At 35.9% G+C, this 21,564-nt stretch overlaps 1 protein-coding gene across 1 annotated transcript in view; it reads right to left on the reverse strand.

The window, feature by feature from the left end:
* Positions 1–4,394: 4,394 nt before the first annotated feature.
* The window catches only part of slc8a4b (solute carrier family 8 member 4b), a 93,540-nt gene continuing 76,370 nt past the window's right edge, over positions 4,395–21,564 (reverse strand). The window contains exons 5-9 of the mRNA XM_079866761.1: positions 11,797–11,903; positions 9,458–9,582; positions 8,118–8,217; positions 6,892–7,164; positions 4,395–5,365 (exon numbers count right to left, since the gene is read on the reverse strand). Of these exons, the coding sequence (XP_079722887.1) occupies positions 4,986–5,365; positions 6,892–7,164; positions 8,118–8,217; positions 9,458–9,582; positions 11,797–11,903 (985 nt within the window). The 3' untranslated portion in view covers positions 4,395–4,985. The remainder of the gene's footprint in view (positions 5,366–6,891; positions 7,165–8,117; positions 8,218–9,457; positions 9,583–11,796; positions 11,904–21,564) is intronic.

A 21,564-nucleotide genomic window follows, 5' to 3' on the forward strand; every position in this document is an offset into this window, starting at 1 on the left:
AATTTTTAAAAGAAAGATGTGCTATAAATGAATAGTGCTCATAAATTGCTCAGTATTCTCACTTGAAATGGAGTAAAGGCTTGGCCCCGGAAACAGCATTCATCAGTCCACAAGCGGATAGTGTTGATATTCAGACTATAGCAGCATAATTGATTTTGATATTGAGGTCCTGTTTACACCTGGTATTAATATGCATTTTGGTCAATCGGATCACAAGTAGATGCACCTTACACCTGGTGTTTTAGGTGTTGTTAGAAATCAGGAATGGTGAGAGAACATTGTGCTTGGTAAGTTTTTCATCTTTTAACCAAACTTTGGGCTTCAGCTGACAAAGTTTCAATACAATACACTACGAAAGCAATCTGGTCGTTTTCGAGAACATCTGGAAGTGGTCGAAAGTGGACAAGCTCAAAACGTTTTAGACCCTGTTTACACCTGTATTTAGAGTCGTCCACTTGTGATCCGATCATCTTAATACCAGGTGTAAACAGGGCCTGAGTGTGAGGTGTTTCAAATCAATTATTTCCAGTTACTTAGTATATTTTTCCTCACCAACACACAGTAGTGGCATTTAGTTCATACATTATTAGTTCAGTATTAAACAAACTAAATGTTCGAGTGAATGATTCAATGACTCATATTGGTAGCTGAGAATGTTCTTTGTCAGAAGTGAATCTTTTTCTGCACAAAAACCTTTTCTGCACAAATAAATATCATTCATTTAATAAGTGATTCGATATGTAGTGTAGATTTTTTAATAAAAGACATTTAAAAAAAAAAAGATTTTAGGACAACAATTTCAAAAACATTTAATAAGGGCAAGCGGATGTTTCATGCATCAAATCAAGAGACATGAAGAGAAATTAAAATCGGAAGAATCCAACTAAAATCTGCTATACAAAAGGAAAAGAAAAGCACTTGGTGATTCACTCATTATGCAAAACAAAGACATTTGATTCATTTGATTCATCATTGATCAATCGAAACATTAATGAAGGAAAAATCAAAAGACTAATGAACAGAAAGATCAGAGAGATGCTTCACACAAGGACCAGACTATACACAGAACAGAGTCCAGCCAAGGGCAACACACACATACAGGATGACATGGTGACTACTTATTCAGGGCACTTCAAATGAACTGTCAGCTTATCATATTAACCTCTTCTGTTAGTGTATCTTCTGTACACACCAAAGTCAAAGCTGCACCAGCACTATGCACAGAAGTCCAATCACACAAACAAATCCAAGAAACAAAAACACAAAATATACATTTTAGCATTGCCTGGTTTCTATTTCCTGTAACAGAAAGGCAGTCAACTGGATGGGTTAGCAACGGGAACCACACGCTTGTCTGCTTATCTTTGATTTGTGGCTTTAGTGTTTTTACAGCTTCCCCACAAAAAAAAAACAAAAAACATTTGAACACTTAGGGCACACTTGGAAATGTATGAATGTCATTGCATTAGATAATAAATATCAAAAGTGGCGATGTGACGGAAGTAGCGACAGATCTTTTTTTCTGTATCGTGACGCATCTGAAACGTTTTATCGAAAAAGAAAAATCATCAGTTGTTGATCAGACAAAGGCAGATGAATGCGTGCTGCACAATGTCAACATTAAAAAAAAAGAAACATGCATGAATTAATTGTTCACAATAAGTTGATTTACTGATATTGAACTTGATATACTGTTCAAAATGTTTATCCAACATGTTCGAAAATCTCTAGCATCATTTGTTTGCACTTGACACTCTTTGATATTGTATTCAATGTAATGACATTCATACGTTTTTAAGGGTCAAACATCATAGTGTGTCAGTAGTCTGTTTTGCATGTGTTAGACACTGAAACATGCACTGAAACGACTGCATCACAACACTGATTAAGAGGCCAGCAGACACAACACAAATACATACTCTCTCTTGCAGTGTTAGAATGCTATAAACACACACAATAATCTACGTACAATTTCATCAGGTAGGCCTATGTGTGATTGTGTAGTTGGGGGAAGTGTTTACATTCCCCATCTCTCTCTTTATCTTTCTCTGTCTCTGGCCAGGCTGCTTAATCCAATTACGATGGCTGCTTTTCAGTGTGACATTTGGGATTGCACTTCAATTGCTACAAGAGTAACCTGACAGAGAGAGAGAGAAAACGGTGATCCTATAAAGCGATTATGTGCACACTCTTCTGCTGTATGTCAGTCTGATGTGGGATTCATTACTGATGATAGTTGATCTTTGTGACAGCATGAGCTGGCCTGATCGTTAATGATCATCAATTCTGTCAAGTCAATTACACGATCATAACTGATCTCAATGATTATCTTTTCGCTAACCACATGCTAAAAAGCTAAATCTTTTTTAGTTCAGTTGAAACCCCCACTGAACTTAGGTTAGTATAAGAAGTTAAATTGGTTTATTCACTGATTTAAGCCATAAATAGACTTAAATAAGTGGGTCTTACACATATACAGCAACACCCACACACACACACACGGACTCGTCACTGGTCCCAGACAAGACAATGACTCTCTGGGCGGGTCGCCTAGCAACAAGATACTACTAAAAATACTCTGTGTGCACTTTCTCTCACTCCGAATACTGTACTAGACTGAGGAGCTACTTGTGAGAGCTAAATTTCTACGCTACAGCTAAATCTCTCATTCATTCTTTTTCTGTGCTCTCCATCATTCAGCATGCCAGAGCCTCCCACCATCTCCTTAAATGTCTCACAGAATAATTACACAGCAGTCAGAAACAGATAGACAGACAGTGAATACCGAAACAGTAACAACTGAAAATTCACTGTGGCAGACATAATAAAACAACCAATACTGATCAATAAAAGCGTTTGTTGCAATTAAGTGTATTCTTTTTTCATGCACCCTCATTTCATTCTAAACCCGTATTTTTAATCCAGAAATGAAAAAAAAAAAAAAAAAAAAAAAAGCATTATAAAAGTAATCAGTGTGACTTGCTATATTCTGAAGACACACCTAACTTTGTGTAAGGAACAGACTGAAAATGTTCCCTTCCACCATATGATTTCATTTGCATTTGCTCTTATGGACTACTTTTGCAGTGCTTTTATGGTGAGTTTTTGGAGCATGACAGCACATGTCCTTATTAAAAAAAAAAAACTGTATTCAAGTGTGCTATCAATATACTATTTTTAAATAAAAATAAGAGAACATACTTATTTCAGTTGCATACTTTTTATGTACTTAAGACAAAATTATGTATAACTTAAGTATACCTAAGTATGATATTAAGTTCACTTGAAGAAAACAGGAATACTTGCAGTATTAAATTTCTTTAAAATTAGTAGTTTTCTGAGAATATACTTTAAAGTGCACTTTCATAAACTAAAAAGTGGGCTAGAGGTGTATAGCTAGTGAACTAACGGGATAACTTAAGTTCACTTGTAGTATAGTTGCAATAAAAAAAATTTAATTTAGATGTGAACTAGTTGTGTACTCAAAGTTTACTACACTTAATTGTATACTTTATAAACTAAAAAAATGGGCTAATTTTGTTAAGTAGTATACTTATAAGCACATTGATTTCAGTATACTTACTATATTGACTATGTTTGAAATATTTATCTTTTATGTAAGGGTGGTCAATGTCGGCTAACTAATGTTGTATAGAAAAGAGCAGCATGAACATTCTGCTAAACATCTCCTTTTATGTTTCATGGGTCATATGGGTTTGGAATGACATGAGGGTGAGTAAATGCTCAGAGTTGTAATTTTTGGGTGAACTAAGGGATACAGTGTGGTATACAGTCAGTAAGAGCATTTGTCACCATGCCAAATGTCACATCATGTTAACTGGCTAGTATTTTCTATGGAACATTTGATGTCAAGGAGCGTGACCATCATGGGACAAGACAAATACAGATAGATACAGACAGCTAATTACATCAATTACGTGGTTTGTTATTTCAAGAGAACATCAGATGAGCGGTTTATTCTTGGTTGGGTGCTCTCTCTCTCTCTCTCTCTCTCTCTCTCTCTCTCTCTCTCTCTCTCTCTCTCTCTCTCTCTCTCTCTCTCACTCACACACACTATATACATGTTTAAATTAGAATTATTTTGAATGATATTCAGCACCGTCACTTATTTTTCCAATTGCTCTTCCATCCTCTTTGGGATTATTCCAGTCCATTTTCCACACTTTTTTTGAGTTTCATTCCTTTTTGCTATTTGACTTCCCAATAATGTCAGCCTTCATTCATGATATATGATTAGTTATGAACTCGACATGCTTTTCAGACCATATGTCCGATTCTTATTAAGTCCTGAAACATGCTTTTCTTCTTACACAAGATATAGTAAGTCCATTCAGTTTGTTTAGTCAGCTCTTAATAACTCAAAGTTCATGTTTGATCACTCTGTTCATTTAAATGTCTTTTAAAATAGTCTCATTACAGTTACACAAGAGTAATACTGACACATATCATATAAAAAGAGAGCAAAAAAGTAAACCACTTCATTTAGTAACCGAAAACTCGGATTGGCTCAAACGGGAGTAAAAAAAAAAAAAAAAAGTCATTTGGTTACAGGTTTGGAAAAATTTAAGACAGCACTGAGAGACGGATACAAGTGTAAGGCAAGGGAACAAGGAATGATGTTTAATATACTGCATTCAAACTAATTGAAAGGGATAGTTTATCCAAAAAAACAAAAAAAAAAAAAAAACTGTCATCATTTACTTACCATCATATCGCTCCCTAAAAGTACATTTCTTAAAATTTGTTTTAAAACAAATAACTTTTTATATGGGAAGCTGTGAATGATGACTTTTTTGGGGTGAACTATCCCTTTAAGGAAGAAAATGGAAAATTACAAAAACTGACTTATCAGACTTAATAAAAGTTTTAAAGATAAATATTGAATAAATACAAAACAAAAATGCTCCTTCAGTGGCCATTCTCATATTCCTCTCAAAGCTTAAATAATATGAGGCCTTGCTGCCTCAGAATCCAGGGATGTGGCAGTATGTTTCCAGTGAGGACAACAGGATATAGATCAGCCATAGGCAAACGAAAAGCAAGGATGTCAATATCTTGCAAGTCCGTGGACCGCCTAGCTCTCCTCCAGCCACTGAGGGGCGCCGGCGATACAACAGCACACTGACGGCCACCACAGCCATCACAGTGAAGAGTGTGACGGAGAAGGCCAGAGAGCCCGGCTCCACGAGGAAAGGTTTGCCTTTGGTACGCCAGTATACAGCAGCAATGGTCCACGCCACACCGATGCCCAGGAAAACATTGACAGCGTTGCTGCCCGTCACATTACCAATGGAGGCGTCAGCATACTGGTCTTGGATGGCAGCAACCTTACTGGCAAAAGTGTCTGTGCAAAGAGAGACAGAATTAAATTATCATCAGACTAATACAATTACAGCTTGAACTGCAAGATCTTGTTATTGAATGAAAAAGAGAACAGGATTTGACTGAAAGTTGAAGTGGGAAGTATCAAACAGAGAGGTCAAGGAAAGGGAATGGGCTAAACAAAAGACAGAAGCAAAAGAGGAAATGAGAAAAAAGGAAGAGAAAGAAAAAGGAGGAAGAGAGAAAAAAGAGACATGGTTCAGGTGAAGTGCACTGGAAAGAATTAAAGAAAAATTAAGTAGACACACATATAGTACAGACATGTACTGATACACCAGATGCAAACATAACCAGACGCGCTAAAACACACACGGCCAAAATCATAAACCTGGTCTATGATGATGAAAAGCGTCTGCTAGGTAATACAGCCGTGGCATGTATGTAGAATAACAAGCTGTGACTCATTTCAAAGGCTGCGTCCTCCAGAGGTCACATTTGTAGGCCGCTTCATTTCAGTAAACTGACCAACACATTCCAAAATCAAAAAACTATTTACGCTTCACTAGGAATAACAGTCAATTTTATAATGGTTCCTGTTCTGAAATAAGGCACCTTTTATGACCTACAGTATGTGACCGACAAATGTGACCTCCTTCGAAATGAGACACAGCTAAAGTGTTATTTTAGTATTGTTTATGTACTATCATAGCATTTATTAATATTTTGAATTAGCTTTTATATTTCTCTGTTTTGCTTTCATTTATCTTAGTTTTAGTAATTTTACTATTTAAAAAAAATATATATTTTTTTAGTTTTCATCTTTTTCAACTTTAATTAATGAAAACAATTTAAAAAAAATTGAATTATGATTTTATTATTAGACATTTTAAGAAGTAATACTACATGGAAAATACCATATATAAAAAACACTTAATACATTATTACTGTTCGTTCTAGTGGTGCTTTCTAGGTTATAGAGACTTAGGATAGGCTCAACGACCTAGAACATCCTACAAACTATATACAATCTAGTCAAAAACAAACACACATACGCGTCTGGTTCGCTATCTTTGTGGGGACTCTCCATAGACGTAATGGTTTTTAATACTGTACAAACTGTATATTCTATACCCTTACACTAACACTACCCATAAACCTAGCCATCACAGAAAACCTTCTGCATTTTTACATTTTTAAAAAAACCTCCTTCTGTATGATTTATTGTTTCCTCATGGGGACCTCAATTTAGGTCCCTACAGTGACATGAGTCCCCACGAGTCAGTGTGCATTCAAGTCCCCACTGGGATATAAAAACATGAACGCACACACAGACTGGAAACTATCCACAACACCCTAGCATACTACAGGAGGGTTTTGAATGCGGAAGCACAATTCACGTGTTCTTCAGAAAATGTAAAAATATCGATTTTTCTTTGATTAAAATTGTTTCATACATTAATTTAATCCCTGAATTAATGAATTCTCTCTTACATGTAAAGAGAGAGGAGAAACGATTTCTCTGTATTATGTGGTAACTTGGACACTTACCTGGGACAGATGTCCCCAAGGCAACAAAGACCACGGCAGTGACTGAATCCTTCAGACCAATGGTGCACCCGAAGTGAGAAGCGAGATCTCCTGTGACCGCCGTCAACGCACCAATCAGACAGATGGACACAATGAAGCATGCCCATCCGTTCCAGTACTCTGTTGGCGGGACGAAGGCAAACAGAACCTTCCAGAAGACTGTGAGGAAGTGCATGATATAATCAAAGCAGGACGGAAGACGCTCTTCACCGCTCTCCTCCTCATTGTCATCACCTGAGAGTTCACAGAGAGAGGAGTAGATTGTGTTGGTGGGCATTAGAGAGTTAAAGCTGTATGAAAATGTGCCTCGTATAAGAACATCTTTGCACTCTTTTTGTCACTTTTTGTTGAAATTTGTAGCAGCCAACAGCCATTACATTGTAAATCATAAGTAAAAGATTCCATAATGATTTGTATGTAAATTATGCTTTTCTGGATAATGTTTTCAAAACACATAGAGAGTGGGCTTTGATATTGTTTCTTATGCAATGTGTCATGATCCCCTGGACTTTTATAAATACTTTTTTTTTTTGTGAATATATTTGTGCAAATACTTAACATTATTATTATCTAACCTCAAGGAACATATTTAAAAATATATATTTTTTACAATTTAAAATAGCTGTTTTCTATTTGAATGTGTTTTAAAATATATATTATAATGTATATTACAGAGAACCAGGGAAAATATATATTTCAAATATATATTCAAATGTTTTATAATATATTCTTGTGATGGCTGAATTTTCACCATTATTACTCCAGTCTTCAGTCACATGATCCTTCATAAATCATTCTAATATGATGATTTGGTGCTAAAAAAAACATTTCTAATCATTTCTTATTTTGCTGCTTAATATTTGATGCATAGAAAGTTCAAAAGAACAGCATTTATTTGAAATATAATTTTTTTGTAACATTATAAATGTCTTTACTTTCTCTTTTGATTAATTGAATGTGTCTTTGCACATTAATGCATATTCATAATTGTACGCTCGATGGTGTTTTATGCCCCCAATGGCTCCTTAGAGGCAGCTAACCCTACCCTCAACCTTAAACCTACCCATCCCCTCGCTGCCTGGAAGGCGACGTTGGGGGCATAAAACACCAAAGACCTAATTGTACAGGTGCCTCAATGATGCTCATGTGACAAAATATAAAGGATGAACAAACAGGAAGTAGCTTACCTGCGCTCACAGTAACAGCACTAACAAACTGCTCTCTCCAGCTACTGCTGCCGACTACCAGAGCCAGGTTAGTCTTCTTAATGAGCTTATCCACTGTACTCTACACACACACACACACACACACACACACACACACACACAGGTGCAGCCACATTTTAAAAACTTATAGAAATTATTATTATTTATATATATATATATAAAGAATATATATAGAATATATATATATAGAGAGAATTGTTCACACTCACAATAATACTGAATATTAGCATGGCTGTGGTGGTACTGCTTAAATATTTCACATTAATCACCATGCATTGCTAAATAACAATTTTTCGTAACTCATTTTGCATTGTTGCTCAACTTACAATATGTATTTTTTTTTTCTGTGATCAAGGCGTCGGTTGATGACGCATAAGCGGAATTATGGAACTTGTCGTCATGCTGATGGATCTAATAATGTTTATGAATGAGTAAATACATTGATGTTTTTAACATGACTGTGGTATGAAGCACGGCGCGATTGCTAATGAGAGACAGATATCAGTGCCACACGCGAGTCCTGCGGATATAAAGGAATAAGGACATTTCATTCTACCGAACTACCTGCAAATGCTATGAATTGCAAATGAATTACTACTCGCACAGGTCAGTTTATTAGACGAATGAAACTTGTGAGGTAACGCAGCGCTGTTTCACCTGGTCTACACTATCACACTAAACTGCATTTGAGTGTGTTGAAAGTTATAATGTTATTCTATGTGTTAGTTTGTCTGGATGAGACTAGCAGTAAGCTAGATCAACATTACAATAACATACTGATCATATTCTAACACTTCATCATGTTGAGCTATATAACATTGATTAGTTTTATGTACATTTGCTCATCTGTCTAATGAAGTACATGTCAAGTCGAAGTTTGTCACGGACGTTGAGCTCTCACCATCTCGAAAACGCCACGCTGATATTGATCCTCGTTTTAATTCTCCTTTTGTCCCAAAGTCTGCTTGCCATGGTCCATAATGTTTGAATGAAACAACAACAGCGTGAGCGTGCCGCTAGACATAACGCAATTGTCCACGTCTGTCGCCATGGTTACTAAGGCAGTACGAGCGGAAACCAGGGATAACACGGATATTACCTCATTGACAGGCGACAAGTGAACACGGACGAGCCATTATTTAAAATGGGAATTTCTCTGAAATAAAAAATCTTTGGGAACTTTTGGGATATTGTAAGTACACAACTGCAGGAAATACATCACACTGTGCAAGTGATTTTTGGATATTTTATTACAAAAATCTTACATATTGTAGCTTTAAGGGAAATAGAGGAAGTTCTACCTTAAATTCATAGGACTCTTCAATCACCACCTCCAATCTGATATGCTCTCCCAGACTAGGACATCCCATTTTAGCTACTTCCTCTTCATCCACCCCAATCTCCAGCTTATTTTCATTAGAGTCCCCTACAGTACACACATACACAAACATGACAAAGTAGACAAAGAATAACAGTATATTAGAAATGTATTCCCTATATTTCTCCAGCTATAGAATGTAGATATTAAATCTCATGAAGATAATCAGAGAAAATAACCAGGTACAGTATAACTGTGACTGATGGCTGGATGGAAAGATACACTTCTCAATTTCTAAAACTGACAAGCAGGAAATTTCATAAATCTTATGAGCGTCACTATGCTAATTGAATTGCAAAATAAGGCGTTTATGATTGAAGGGTCATTGGCGGAGAAGGCTGTATAAATAATGTAGAGAATAGTGATAGCCTCCAGTCACACTGCTAAGATGAGGTGATATTGAGACAGCACTTTTTCCTGAGGTAAAAAACTTCACAGCCTGCATTTACTGTAAACATATTTCCTACAGTACACATTATTTACTAAGCCAAAGGATGTGAAATGATGCATGCAAAGAGAAAGAGTGAAATAGTTTGAACATTTTCATTCCATTAAAAACACGTCTTTAAGTTTAAAAGAGCATTATGTAATCACTGCTCATCCTGAACGCTCGATTCGTCCACTTCTGTTTTTTAATTTAGCCCTTTTCTTTTCTTTTATCTGTAACCTTTCATTACTTTGTTCATGTTCTCCTCTTTAAATGACCCCCACAATCATTTTATTTGCAGCTTCGACAGCACTGCTCATTTGCACGCTTTATTTTATTGTCTGAGTGCAGCAGAAAGTGGTACAAAAGCAACTGCTGGTGTTAATAAAGCAGGAGACATTCGGCTGTTTCCGTCTGCTGTGATCCAATGGCTAATTAGCAAGCAGTCTCTTATTACTATCAATCCGATTAGCAAAAGTGTGAAATTGTGAGAATAATGGATGGTATATAGAAGATCCACACACACAAATGTTGTCCACACACAAAAACTTAACCTTTACTAATGACTAATTTGACCAGTTTTGTATGGAAGCTTGTTTCCGCCACAGAATAAAATTTTTTGTAAGATAATTGCGATTTTTATCTCACGATTGTTTACAATTCTAACAATGAGAAATAAAGTCAGAATTGCGAGATATAAAGTCCAAATTGCAAGATATAAACATTTGCTTAGTTATTTTGCAAAGGGGCAAGAATAAGAGATTTTAGTACTTCTATATTTATTTGAAGAACTTTCAGAGAATTATTATTATTATTGCAAGCCAACACTCCAACTTTCGTTTTCTAGTTAAAAAATACACATTGCGTGAATTTCGTTTAATTTTATTCCATTTTAATCCTTTAAAATTCAAATGCGGATTGCAATTCTGTGTCAGGTTTGCTATGTCACTTAGTCAGTCAAGTCATGTCAAGTCATCTTCATTTATATAGCGCTTTTAACAATGTAGATTGTTTCAAAGCAGCTTTACAGAGATAAACCTATAATTTAAGGTAACAGAGATTGTTTTGGCTTTATAGCGGTTCATGTTATTTACCAGCTAAAGTTAGTTTTGATTGATTCGCTTCCGTCACAACGATCATTTGTTATTAAATTAGGGGCCGCTAAGACGACACAATTCTCTCTACACAGACTTTAAACGCGAACCTGTGATAAATGCTGATGGCGTTCACATGCGCATTAAGAATTGGTTCTATAGTTAAGTGCGTTTGAATGTATGTGCGCAGGTTTGGAATTCCCTACAAACCAAGCCTAAACAAAGTACTGGTGTTTCCTTATAATTTTTGATACAGAATTTTATTTTATTTTATCAATTCGGGGTAGATACGCGAATTGAGTTTCCCGACGACGCTTTATCTGGAGTGGTAAAGGGATCCTACATAGGGAGAGACTAGTTGGCACTTCAGCACTGCGTTGTCATCGGGTCCAGACTTAAAGGTTGTAGCCAATAAGAAGTGACTTGTACACTTGTAGCCAATAAGAAGTGAGGGGCATAATACAGTCATAAGGGGGGAGGTGCCTGTGTTGCATAGTGTGTTTGTGAATTTGGGGGCGGAGCTATCAATATAGGGGTGTGATGCTTTTCGGTAGGGGCGTGTTTGTTTCGGTGATTTCAAATATCAACAGCGTTTCTCAGAAATCGCTTAATGCACCATTTAAATTTAATTAAAGTGCAGAAATGTAATTAAAATGTAAAATCAGCTCTGAATATTGCATAATTGACATTCAGACAGAATATGTAAGAATATATGTGCACACACATATTTACACAATTTACCATGTTTTTGTCCAATCTTGAGTAGCACAGGCTCTCCTAACTCAATGCTGAAGGCTTTGTTCTTTTCATACTCTTCATCATCTATAATCTTCACCTCAATTATTTTCCTGTAGAGAGAGAAAAATAGACACAGGAGACACTAAGCTTAAAAACACTGTCATCGCTTTAAACACACTTACATAATTTCTATTTTAATTACTCTGAATCCCATACACAAGCTGTGAAACTATGACTCCAAACAACAACAATTTCAGTTTAATGAACTCATTTGGATTCATCTGTAATTCATGCCAGGATTTGCATAATCCTGACGTACAGTAAACAAGCACACACCCAAAATACATCATTTCATGCAGTAAAAATGACGTTTTGTAGTGTCAATGTAAATGCCAATGGGTTGGAAACTTTAAGTACAGGATTGAGAATAATTGCTTCATAATTAATAAACAAATTGATAACATCATACTCACATAGAGAGATACAGCAGTAACAACAACCTTGAACTATAATAAGAACAGCACAATAGCTTAACAAGTACACTGAAACTGGTCGCCAGTATCCAGCACAGAAATCTATGATATTCACACTTGCGTGTCATGGTATCATGTGAAGTAGCACAATACAGAACTGTTCAAAAGTTCGGGGTCGGTAAGATTATAAAAGAAACTCTTTTTGTGAAATATTTTAAATAACTTTTCTTTTTTTTTTATTGTAAATTGAATATAATTTAAAAATGCAATTGATTCCTGTGATGGCAAAGCTGAATTTAGCAGACATTTGTCCAGTCTTCAGTATCACATCATCCTTCAGAAATCATTCAAATATGCTGATTTGGTTCTCAGGTAGCATTTCTTCTTATTATCAATGTTGTGATGCCTAATATTTTTTGTGGATACCACTTTTTTCAGGATTCTTTGATGGATAGAAAGTTAAAAAGACTTTATAAATGTCTTTAATGCATAATTTCAGGAAATAATAATATGATAAACTGTGCATTTAATAAACAAATCTGTTAATTAATTTAAATGAATTTTTTTATCTGTGAACCATTGACCTGGTGCACAACTGAGCTGTAAATATAAGGTTTTGTAAAATTTAAACAAAAACATTTCCTGAAAAAGCTAAGGAAAATGCTACATTACAATATTCTTATTAAAATTAGAGAATATGCAGAGGTCTACCAAGTCTACTAGTACCATATGATTTTGGAAAGGGATATCAAATCTGAGTCACACTGAAAAGCAAGGAGAGAGTAGATGAGTGATAAATTATTTATTTAGACATTATATTTTTTACTGGTTTTAGAGTCTCAACACTACACACACAAACTGTTTATTTGTGTGTATATATAGATAAGCTAGGCTTCACAAGCCCCTGTGTCAACCTTAAGAAGAACATACTATTATTGTGGCTGTAATACCTCAGCTTCCCCACTTTCACTACCCACTGACATTATACATTCATTCATCTTTGTTCAATTAAAACTGACAGATACATTAAATTAAAGCAGGCTTAATCAATAGCCCTCATCTTCTTCTGTGTGAGGAACAGAGAGAGAGAGAGAGAGAGAGAGAGAGAGAGAGAGAGAGAGAGAGAGAGAGAGAGAGAGAGAGAGAGAGAGAGAGAGAGAGAGAGAGAGAGAGAGAGAGAGAGAGAGAGACAAAGGGAGCGAATACATTTTTTAAGAGGATAAAAAATTCTTCAGTTGACGTTGGGATTTTCTGTTCTACAAAGAGACGTGCATTCCTAAAGTATATAAGCACACTGCACACACTCAGAAGAAAGTGTTCTGAATCCGAAAGTATTACAGATTAAAAGTGCCTCTTCTATTTAATCTTCCTTCCCAGCGCAGCAATTTCAACACTTTTCCTCTCCTCGTGTTTCTCTCAATCCATTAATTCAATGTCAGCTTGACTGATCAACCTTTAGCTTTTTTTATTGATGATGTGAGATTCATGCATCTCCTCAGAGGACTGAGAACATTAAGTTGAATTCTTCTTACGTCTCTTCACCTTTCTCCGGCCTCCTGCTCTCCTCTTAACTTTTGTACCAACTCACTCTTGCATTCCCGCTCACCATCTCTCATTCACCATCTACCTCTCCTCCCACTAATACATTTCCCCATGCCCACCAACCCGTTCCCTCCTCCTTCCCTCACTTCGCTGTGCTCTTATTAGATTTTTTGTGTGTTCTTGAGCTGAATCCAGAAGCTCAATTAAGATCTTGTCAGCTATGTGTTTTATTGCGTTTGCCTGCTGCTTCTCCCTCACACATACATTATTCTTTAATGTAAAACAGTAGGAAGAAGGGAGCTGAAGATGGAGAAGAGGTAAAGAAACAAAGGAAGGACAGAAAGTAAGAGAGAGTAGGAGATTCTCTAAGATTGAATCGCGCTGTTTATTTATCCATGCTGTCTGTGTTGTTTTAACATCTAATTCTCTAAATGATTTAAGCAAATCGGGTAACAGTACAAGCATAACCAAAACATCTGTGCTAAAAACAATTTGCTTGCCATCTGTCAGGTGGCTTCTGAGAGCTAGGTTGTGTAGGATGCAGCAGATTACATTGTTCTGGTGTACTTTACTGGGACTGAACAGCATCACTCCTGAAATGGCTCTTTATCATGTAGAAAATGCTTGGCAATGTTTCAATTTGGCAGAAGCTTTTATCCAAATCAACTTAGATTGTGTTCGAGGTATACATTTTACCAAGTTCATGCGTTCTCTGGGAATCAAACCCATGTCCGTGGAATTGATAGTCATGCGCCACTGTTTAAGATACAGGAACTTCTGTGTTGTAATGAATTACTGCTTCTGTGATCAATAAAAAATGTAAACATGCCCTGTGAAATTAACGTACATTTACCACCTGCTTTCAGCACGTTCATAGCACAATATTCAATAAATTGTGAATTTAGTTGGATGATGACACTGTTGTTTTCTGATAAGCTGACTTTGAAGTTGTTTCACAATTGAATAACTTGAGTCATTTATTGAACTGAATCAACACTGAACTGACTTGAGCTGAATAATGAATTATCTTCTGTAGAGCTGCTTGTTTCATAACTGATTAATTTGGCAGCATTCTCACTCTTACAGGTTGCTTTGAAACAATCTGTATTATATGATGTGCTAAAAAAAGTGACTTGACTTGAATTTTATGATCGTTATTAGAGGGGTAGTTCACCAAAAAATCAAAAATTCTGTCATTTACTCACCCTCAAGTTGTTCCAAACCTGTATGAATTTCTTTCGTCTGCAGAACACAAAAGAAGATATTTTGAAGAATCCAAATGCCTAAGTATCCAAACAGTTGATGGGCCACATTGACTTCCAAAGTATAGAGAATAAAACATACTATGAAAGTCAATGGGACCCATCAACTGTTTGGTTACCGACATTCTTCAAAATATCTTCCTTTGTGTTTAGCAGAAGAAATTCATACAGGTTTGGAACAACTTTAGGGTGAGTAAATGATGACAGAATTTTCATTCTAGGGTGAAGTATCCCTTTAATCAAACAATGTATAAGATGAGTCCGGTGAGATCTTGTGTAAAAGCCATCATCAATTATCTTTTGTATTGAATTACTGTAGCTCAAACAGTAGAGCGTGGCGCAGTCATTCGAAACCTTCATTGACACATGAAACTGAAATGGTAACACAAACCGAAGCAAAATACAGTATTTATGCTGCATGTAATACAGACAAGCTAGTATTAATATTTGTTGTAGAAGATCTCTCTCTCACTCTCTGTCTTTCATGAGGTCTTTTCTCTGATTGGTTCTTTAATAGACATGTTTGTAGAAACTTGTAGAACATGTTTTGCGTCTCTAAACAAGGGTCAGATTACTGGAGTTATATACATAGATTTTCAGAAAGCTTTTGATACAGTCAATCATCAAATTCTGTTAAACAAACTTCTTTCTTTTCATTTGTCATCTTCCGCAATAGATATGTTTACATCATATTTAAGTGATAGATCTCAGACTGTAAGAATCAGCACAGTAACATCACAGCCACGAGTGTGTTCTATGGGAGTTCCACAGGGCAGCATTTTAGGTCCTTTACTTTTCCTTATGTATAGTAATGATCTTCCTTGTGTTTTGAATTTTTCTAGTTCTTTGCTATATGCTGATGACACTGTTATTTTTCTTTCTGGTTCTAATATCGACACAATCAATTACAAACTTAACACAGATCTGCAGCATTTACATAACTGGCTGCAAGATAATCATTTAACACTTAATGTCAAGAAAACACAATGCATGTATTTTTACTCATCTAGGAGACAGCTATCCATATCCAATCCTATCACTTTTTCTAATCAAACGCTTTCAATTGTATCAGCATATAAGTATTTGGGAGTCTATCTTGACTCACATCTTACTTATCAAGAACATGTTCAAACCCTAACCAGAAAGTTAAACCAAAAGTTATATGTTTATAGCAAAATTAGACCATATTTGTTGCTTTCTGTTTCAAAAACCTATCTTCATGCCATCATTCTGTCCACTTTGTCGTATTGTTTACCTGTTTGGTCACTAACAACAAATGAGATTATTGAACCAGTAATAAGACTTTATAATGGAGCTCATAAGATCCATGTCAGGCTTCCAGGCTGGACTGGAACTAACCACTGTACTGCATCTGTATCTTTGTGTAATCCCTTGACATTTCAGAACTATAAAATAAGCCATGGGATAAACTTGTTTTATCAAATCTCAAATGGACACACTGTAACTGCTCTAACCGAATTGGTTCCGAAACTTAGCTCAAGGTCTGAGCGCACTACGAGATCTTTTACAAATGGACTTTTGCCTTTACCGGCTTTTAGAAACTGTTATGGACAGAGATCTTTTTTTCATGTGCTCACTAAAACCTGGAATGAGATCCCACAGGACATCAGAACTATCACATCAAGAAGACTATTTAAAATAACATTTGCTCACCATTTAATGGACAGGTATACCTGTGACCATTGAGACGGCTCTATAGCCCCTCCTGTTGCCCAATATCTTGGTTTGTGTGTCTGTTGTTGTCTCTAGCTGTCTAGTGTGTGAGCTTTGTTGTGTATGTGGTTTTTATGTTCTGCAGAGCAGGAACCTGCTGAAAATCAGTTTTATACTGAGCCAGGCCCGATTGTCCTTAATCTTTTCCTGTTTTAAAAATATAAATAAATAAATAAAATAAATAAAACTTTTCGCAATTATCGGTCAAAGAGCCTTACAACAGACTTTAAAATTGTCAAAAACTGTACAGTGCAACCAATTTTTGGCACTGAAATAACATACGCAAAAGTGAAATTGCCCCAGTGAGTTTCATTTTGCCAAGGGTGTTGGCTATAAAAAGGTATGTTGAGTGTTTTCTCCACTTCAACTGCATTTTGAAGCATTAATGAGCTCCTTCTCTAAGTGCAGGTCCTAAAACTCTCCTCTTTCATTTTCTTGAGTGTTTTCATTTCTACAAAAAAAAAAAAAAAAAAGCCTTGAAGCATTAAATTAAACACAGAGATGAGATTCATCTTCAATGATACAGAATCACAGCCAGAATTGCACAGTACCAATATTGGCAATTCTGCACTGAAGGCACCTTCAGCTAAACATTTTGTCCCCATAAATAGGGTTTACCTGAACCTCCCCCCCCCACCACACACACACACACACACACACACACACACACACACCAATAATCAGTGCCTATTCTGCCTAATGAAGTTTCTGCACATAACTTCTAGTAGTCCTAGCTTATCTTGATGATTAGCAGGCTCTGGTTACTGATAATTAATAAGAGACAAGGACCGACATGCTCAGTACATTGAACTGTGTACATAGTTTAATTAATGCAACTCACACACGAACGGAAGCTGATTAATAAAGATAAATGCTACACACCAACCTATAATTACATGATCGGAGGAAAGGATTGATTAAATTTCATTATTATTATTAGTATATAATTATTTAGGAACTCATTTGTACAGTGTACAGCTGTTCCTTCATATAAAAGCCCAAATACATATATAATTTAGGTAATTAAAAAACGACATAAGGCAGTACTACATAAGGTTAAAGGGTTAGTTCACCCAAAAATGAAAATTCTGTCAGTAATTACTCACCGTCATGTTGTTCCAACCCCGTAAGACTTTCATTCATCTTTGAAACACAAATTAATATATTTTTGATTAAATCTGAGAGCTGTCTCACTCCTCCATAGGCTTCTATGTTATTCAAACTTGCCGGCCCAGAAAGTTAGTAAAGACAATGTTTAAAATAGTCCAAGTGACTACAGTGGCTCAACCATAAGTCCTCTGAGTGAGTTCATATAGTGTAACAGCACAACGCTTCTGTGTTGTACGTCAGAACGTAGGTTCACTATTGGCCAGCATCACATGCATCACACACATGACCAGCGTCGGTGAGCCTTGGTTCTGACGTACAACCCAGAAGCGCTGCGCTGTTACACTACGTGAACTCACTCTGAGGCCCACACAGAAGAAAATGAATAGTTGAATAAAGTTGTTATTTTTGTGTGTTTTTTTTTTGCACACAAAAAGTATTCTCGTCGCTTGATAAATTTATGGTTGAGCCACTGTAGTCACTTGGACTATTTTAAACATTGTCTTTACTAACTTTTCTGGGATGGCAGATATAGATAACCTAGCAGCCTATGAAGGAATAAGCCAGCTCTCAAGATTTCATCAAAAATATCTTAATTTGTGTTCCGAAGATGAACGAAAGTCTTACAGGGTTGGAACAACATGAGGGTGAGTAATTTACATTTTTGAGTGAACTAACCCTTTAAAGTTGGTTTGGATGGATGACCACAATTTACTCAAGTTAACGCTGCAGTGTGTCATTTGTGCCATAAATAAAAATAATATAATCACTGTTTTTCAAATAGGTTTTACCCAATACATTTACCAGCTCTCACACCACTACCTGACTGAAAGTTTGGAAAAAGACCCCCTAAATTACGCCACTGGTAGAACCAAAAGATGATATGTTAAACCGCTCAAATATAGCAAAGTTTTGAAAGTGGCACTGAGCCACCATGTTTCCACTCTTCAGGAAATCAGCTTATGAATAGCTTATTTATAGTTGTCTCTGCACATTAGCCTGGGACAGGAGAAATTATTTTAACATCGAAAAAATTACACACTTCACCTTTAAGGGAGGCAAAGCTGAGGGCAGATGTGATAGTCTGGGTCCTCTGCAAAATAGTCATGGATGTTTTCAGTCATTATGTTACAGTCAACAAATTCCACAAATTGACACCATAAAGAAAGAAAGACAAAGATAGTTCTTCCCAACAGATGTGAAATAAATAGGATTTCAATGGCAGTCACTCTGAGAAGTATTGGCTTGACAGAAGCAGTCAAAGAATCAGAAGCAAAAGAAGGGAAATGTGGTGCAGCCTTTCTATGAACTAAAAAGTGTCTGACTGAAAAGGTTTACAAACATTTCTGACATTTACAAAAACAGATTTGTGTGGCCATGGTACCATGGTAATACCTTAGTATTCTTTGAAGTACCTTAGGAAATCACGCAAATTCTATTGTTTCTGAATACAGTAATCATTCTAGTCATGGTTTATGGGTCAGTCTTAAAATACATTTTTAAGTTTTTCCAACTTACAAGATGAAAAATCATACATTTAAAGGTAAATTAACTTAATCATCATGTATTAAACAACCTACTTTGAACCTTTTTGCAATTTTAAAATTCTAGATTTTAATATTGCTAACCACCAGAGGTGTAGCAAGCAACCTTGAGTGGTATACCCCTACCTAAAAACCACCAGAACCAAAAGTGGAGACTATTTCGTTATTTTGTCAACTTGTTTGTTAGATCTAGCATTCTGCCCGCTATAAATCAGACACAGCGATGAAGTAGTTCAGTAAGATTGCATTTATTTGAATGAATTAGAGAGAGAGATTATTCATCTGTGAATTACCTTTGTATCTGCAGCGCATCTCTATTAATAGTAAAGCTGTGAAGTGTGTTGTATTACTTAAAAAAAAAACAGCTAAGTGACCAACTCATTGCTGAGAAATATAATGTAGCATTTCAGTAGTGAAGCTATTTTAGAAATAAAAGTGGTTGGCAACGTTGACAACAGGTTTCTGTACTCCTGAATGTTTCTGTTTGGGTACTGCATGATCTCTGATCTCTGTCTATATGTGTGCGATATGCAGAGTTGGGGGTAATCTAGTAGGCGTAAAACAGTATGTGACAAGAGAAGTATGTCCGAATTCACAGTATTCATAAAAGAGTAGGCAAAAAGTACCCGGATGACCTACTACTTCCAGCGAGATTCTGAAGTGTGCATATGATGGACAATTTACTATCCCATGAGGCCATGGGAGAGGATTTATGAATGGCAGTGAAGCGACATAACTTGCACAAACATTTATGGAGATTGGCCCATAGGTGGGGCTATAACTGTTAAAAAGCTTATGTTGAGGGATGATGATGGAATGATGCCTTTTTATATAGGATTTCTTGAATAATGTTTAATGACTGAAATGACAAGGGACATGTTTGTCACCATATTGTGAGAATGACCCATATATTAACTACCATCTGATCCCATCACTGTACTATGGTACTTCTATGTTATGTAAAGAGGTCATATTATGACAATGAAAGCCTATCACAAAAACAAGTGCCATTAAGTGGACAAAAAAACAACAAATATATATATATATATATATTGGCAAACACATGCTCTGATTTCATGCTTTAACTATTCTTTGGACAAAGGCAATATTGTAAGACACAGAGACAAGAACATATACTGTACACACACACTTTCACAGGCAATACTAATACTATAAATACTAATTCTGAAATAAGTTCTAATCTCTTGCTCATACTGAAGTGTAGCAGTACACATCTGTAAGCATACAGTATCATGTGACCGTGCAGAACTCTCCTTGAGCCAAACAAACAGTATGAGTTAATGCATCATCACTTTAGATTAAAGTGATGAGTGTTCAACATACATAACCTTCAGCACGCAAATATGGAGGTCATGGCATCAGATATACAATCATATGCATGTAATTTCCATGTAATCCATAAAGCCTCAAATCAAAATAAACATCAAATCAAAAACACTTCTGCAATTATTATTTACATGGTAATGCAATCTACATTTTCATCATAGGGGGTGAGTGCGCATTGAGATGATTGTTAATTAAGAGACGAGTGATTTGATCACATCCTCTTATAATTACTTCCACTAAGGGCCGTCAATCGCATAAAATTAAAATAAAAAATGTTTTATCTGAAATATTGTTTAATAAAATGTCATAATTTGCATCCTACTCAGATGCAATTTCTAAGATTTTTTAAGGTTTATGAAAAGTAACACTTTAACACTTTAGGTCGACAATCTCTAAATTACAGTATATTCATTCTATCAGCTAATATTGTCGTGTTTGATCTGTGTTTGTTTTGCTGTGTTGTTTTGTGTTAGTTGGACTTTGAGTTAGTTTGGCACTGCTCTCAGTTCAGTTTCCAGTGTTTTCTTTGTTCGTGCTCTTCTGTTGCCATGGTTTTTGATTTGCCCTCATGTTGTGTCTCAGCTGTGTCTTGTTAACTACCTCCTTCAGTCCCTTGCATTTCTCTCTCTGGATTTATATTGCTCATTTTCAGTTGTTCTTTGTCAGACCTCATCTTTTAAAAAGTGGTTGTTCTGTTTCCCGTGTTTTTGTTCCCTGAATTCCTGAGAAGAGTCATTTTGAGTTTGTTTTCAACAAAACAGT

The sequence above is a fragment of the Squalius cephalus genome (assembly GCF_949319135.1).
Source record: "Squalius cephalus genome assembly, chromosome: 3".
Classification (NCBI taxonomy): Eukaryota; Metazoa; Chordata; class Actinopteri; order Cypriniformes; family Leuciscidae; genus Squalius; species Squalius cephalus.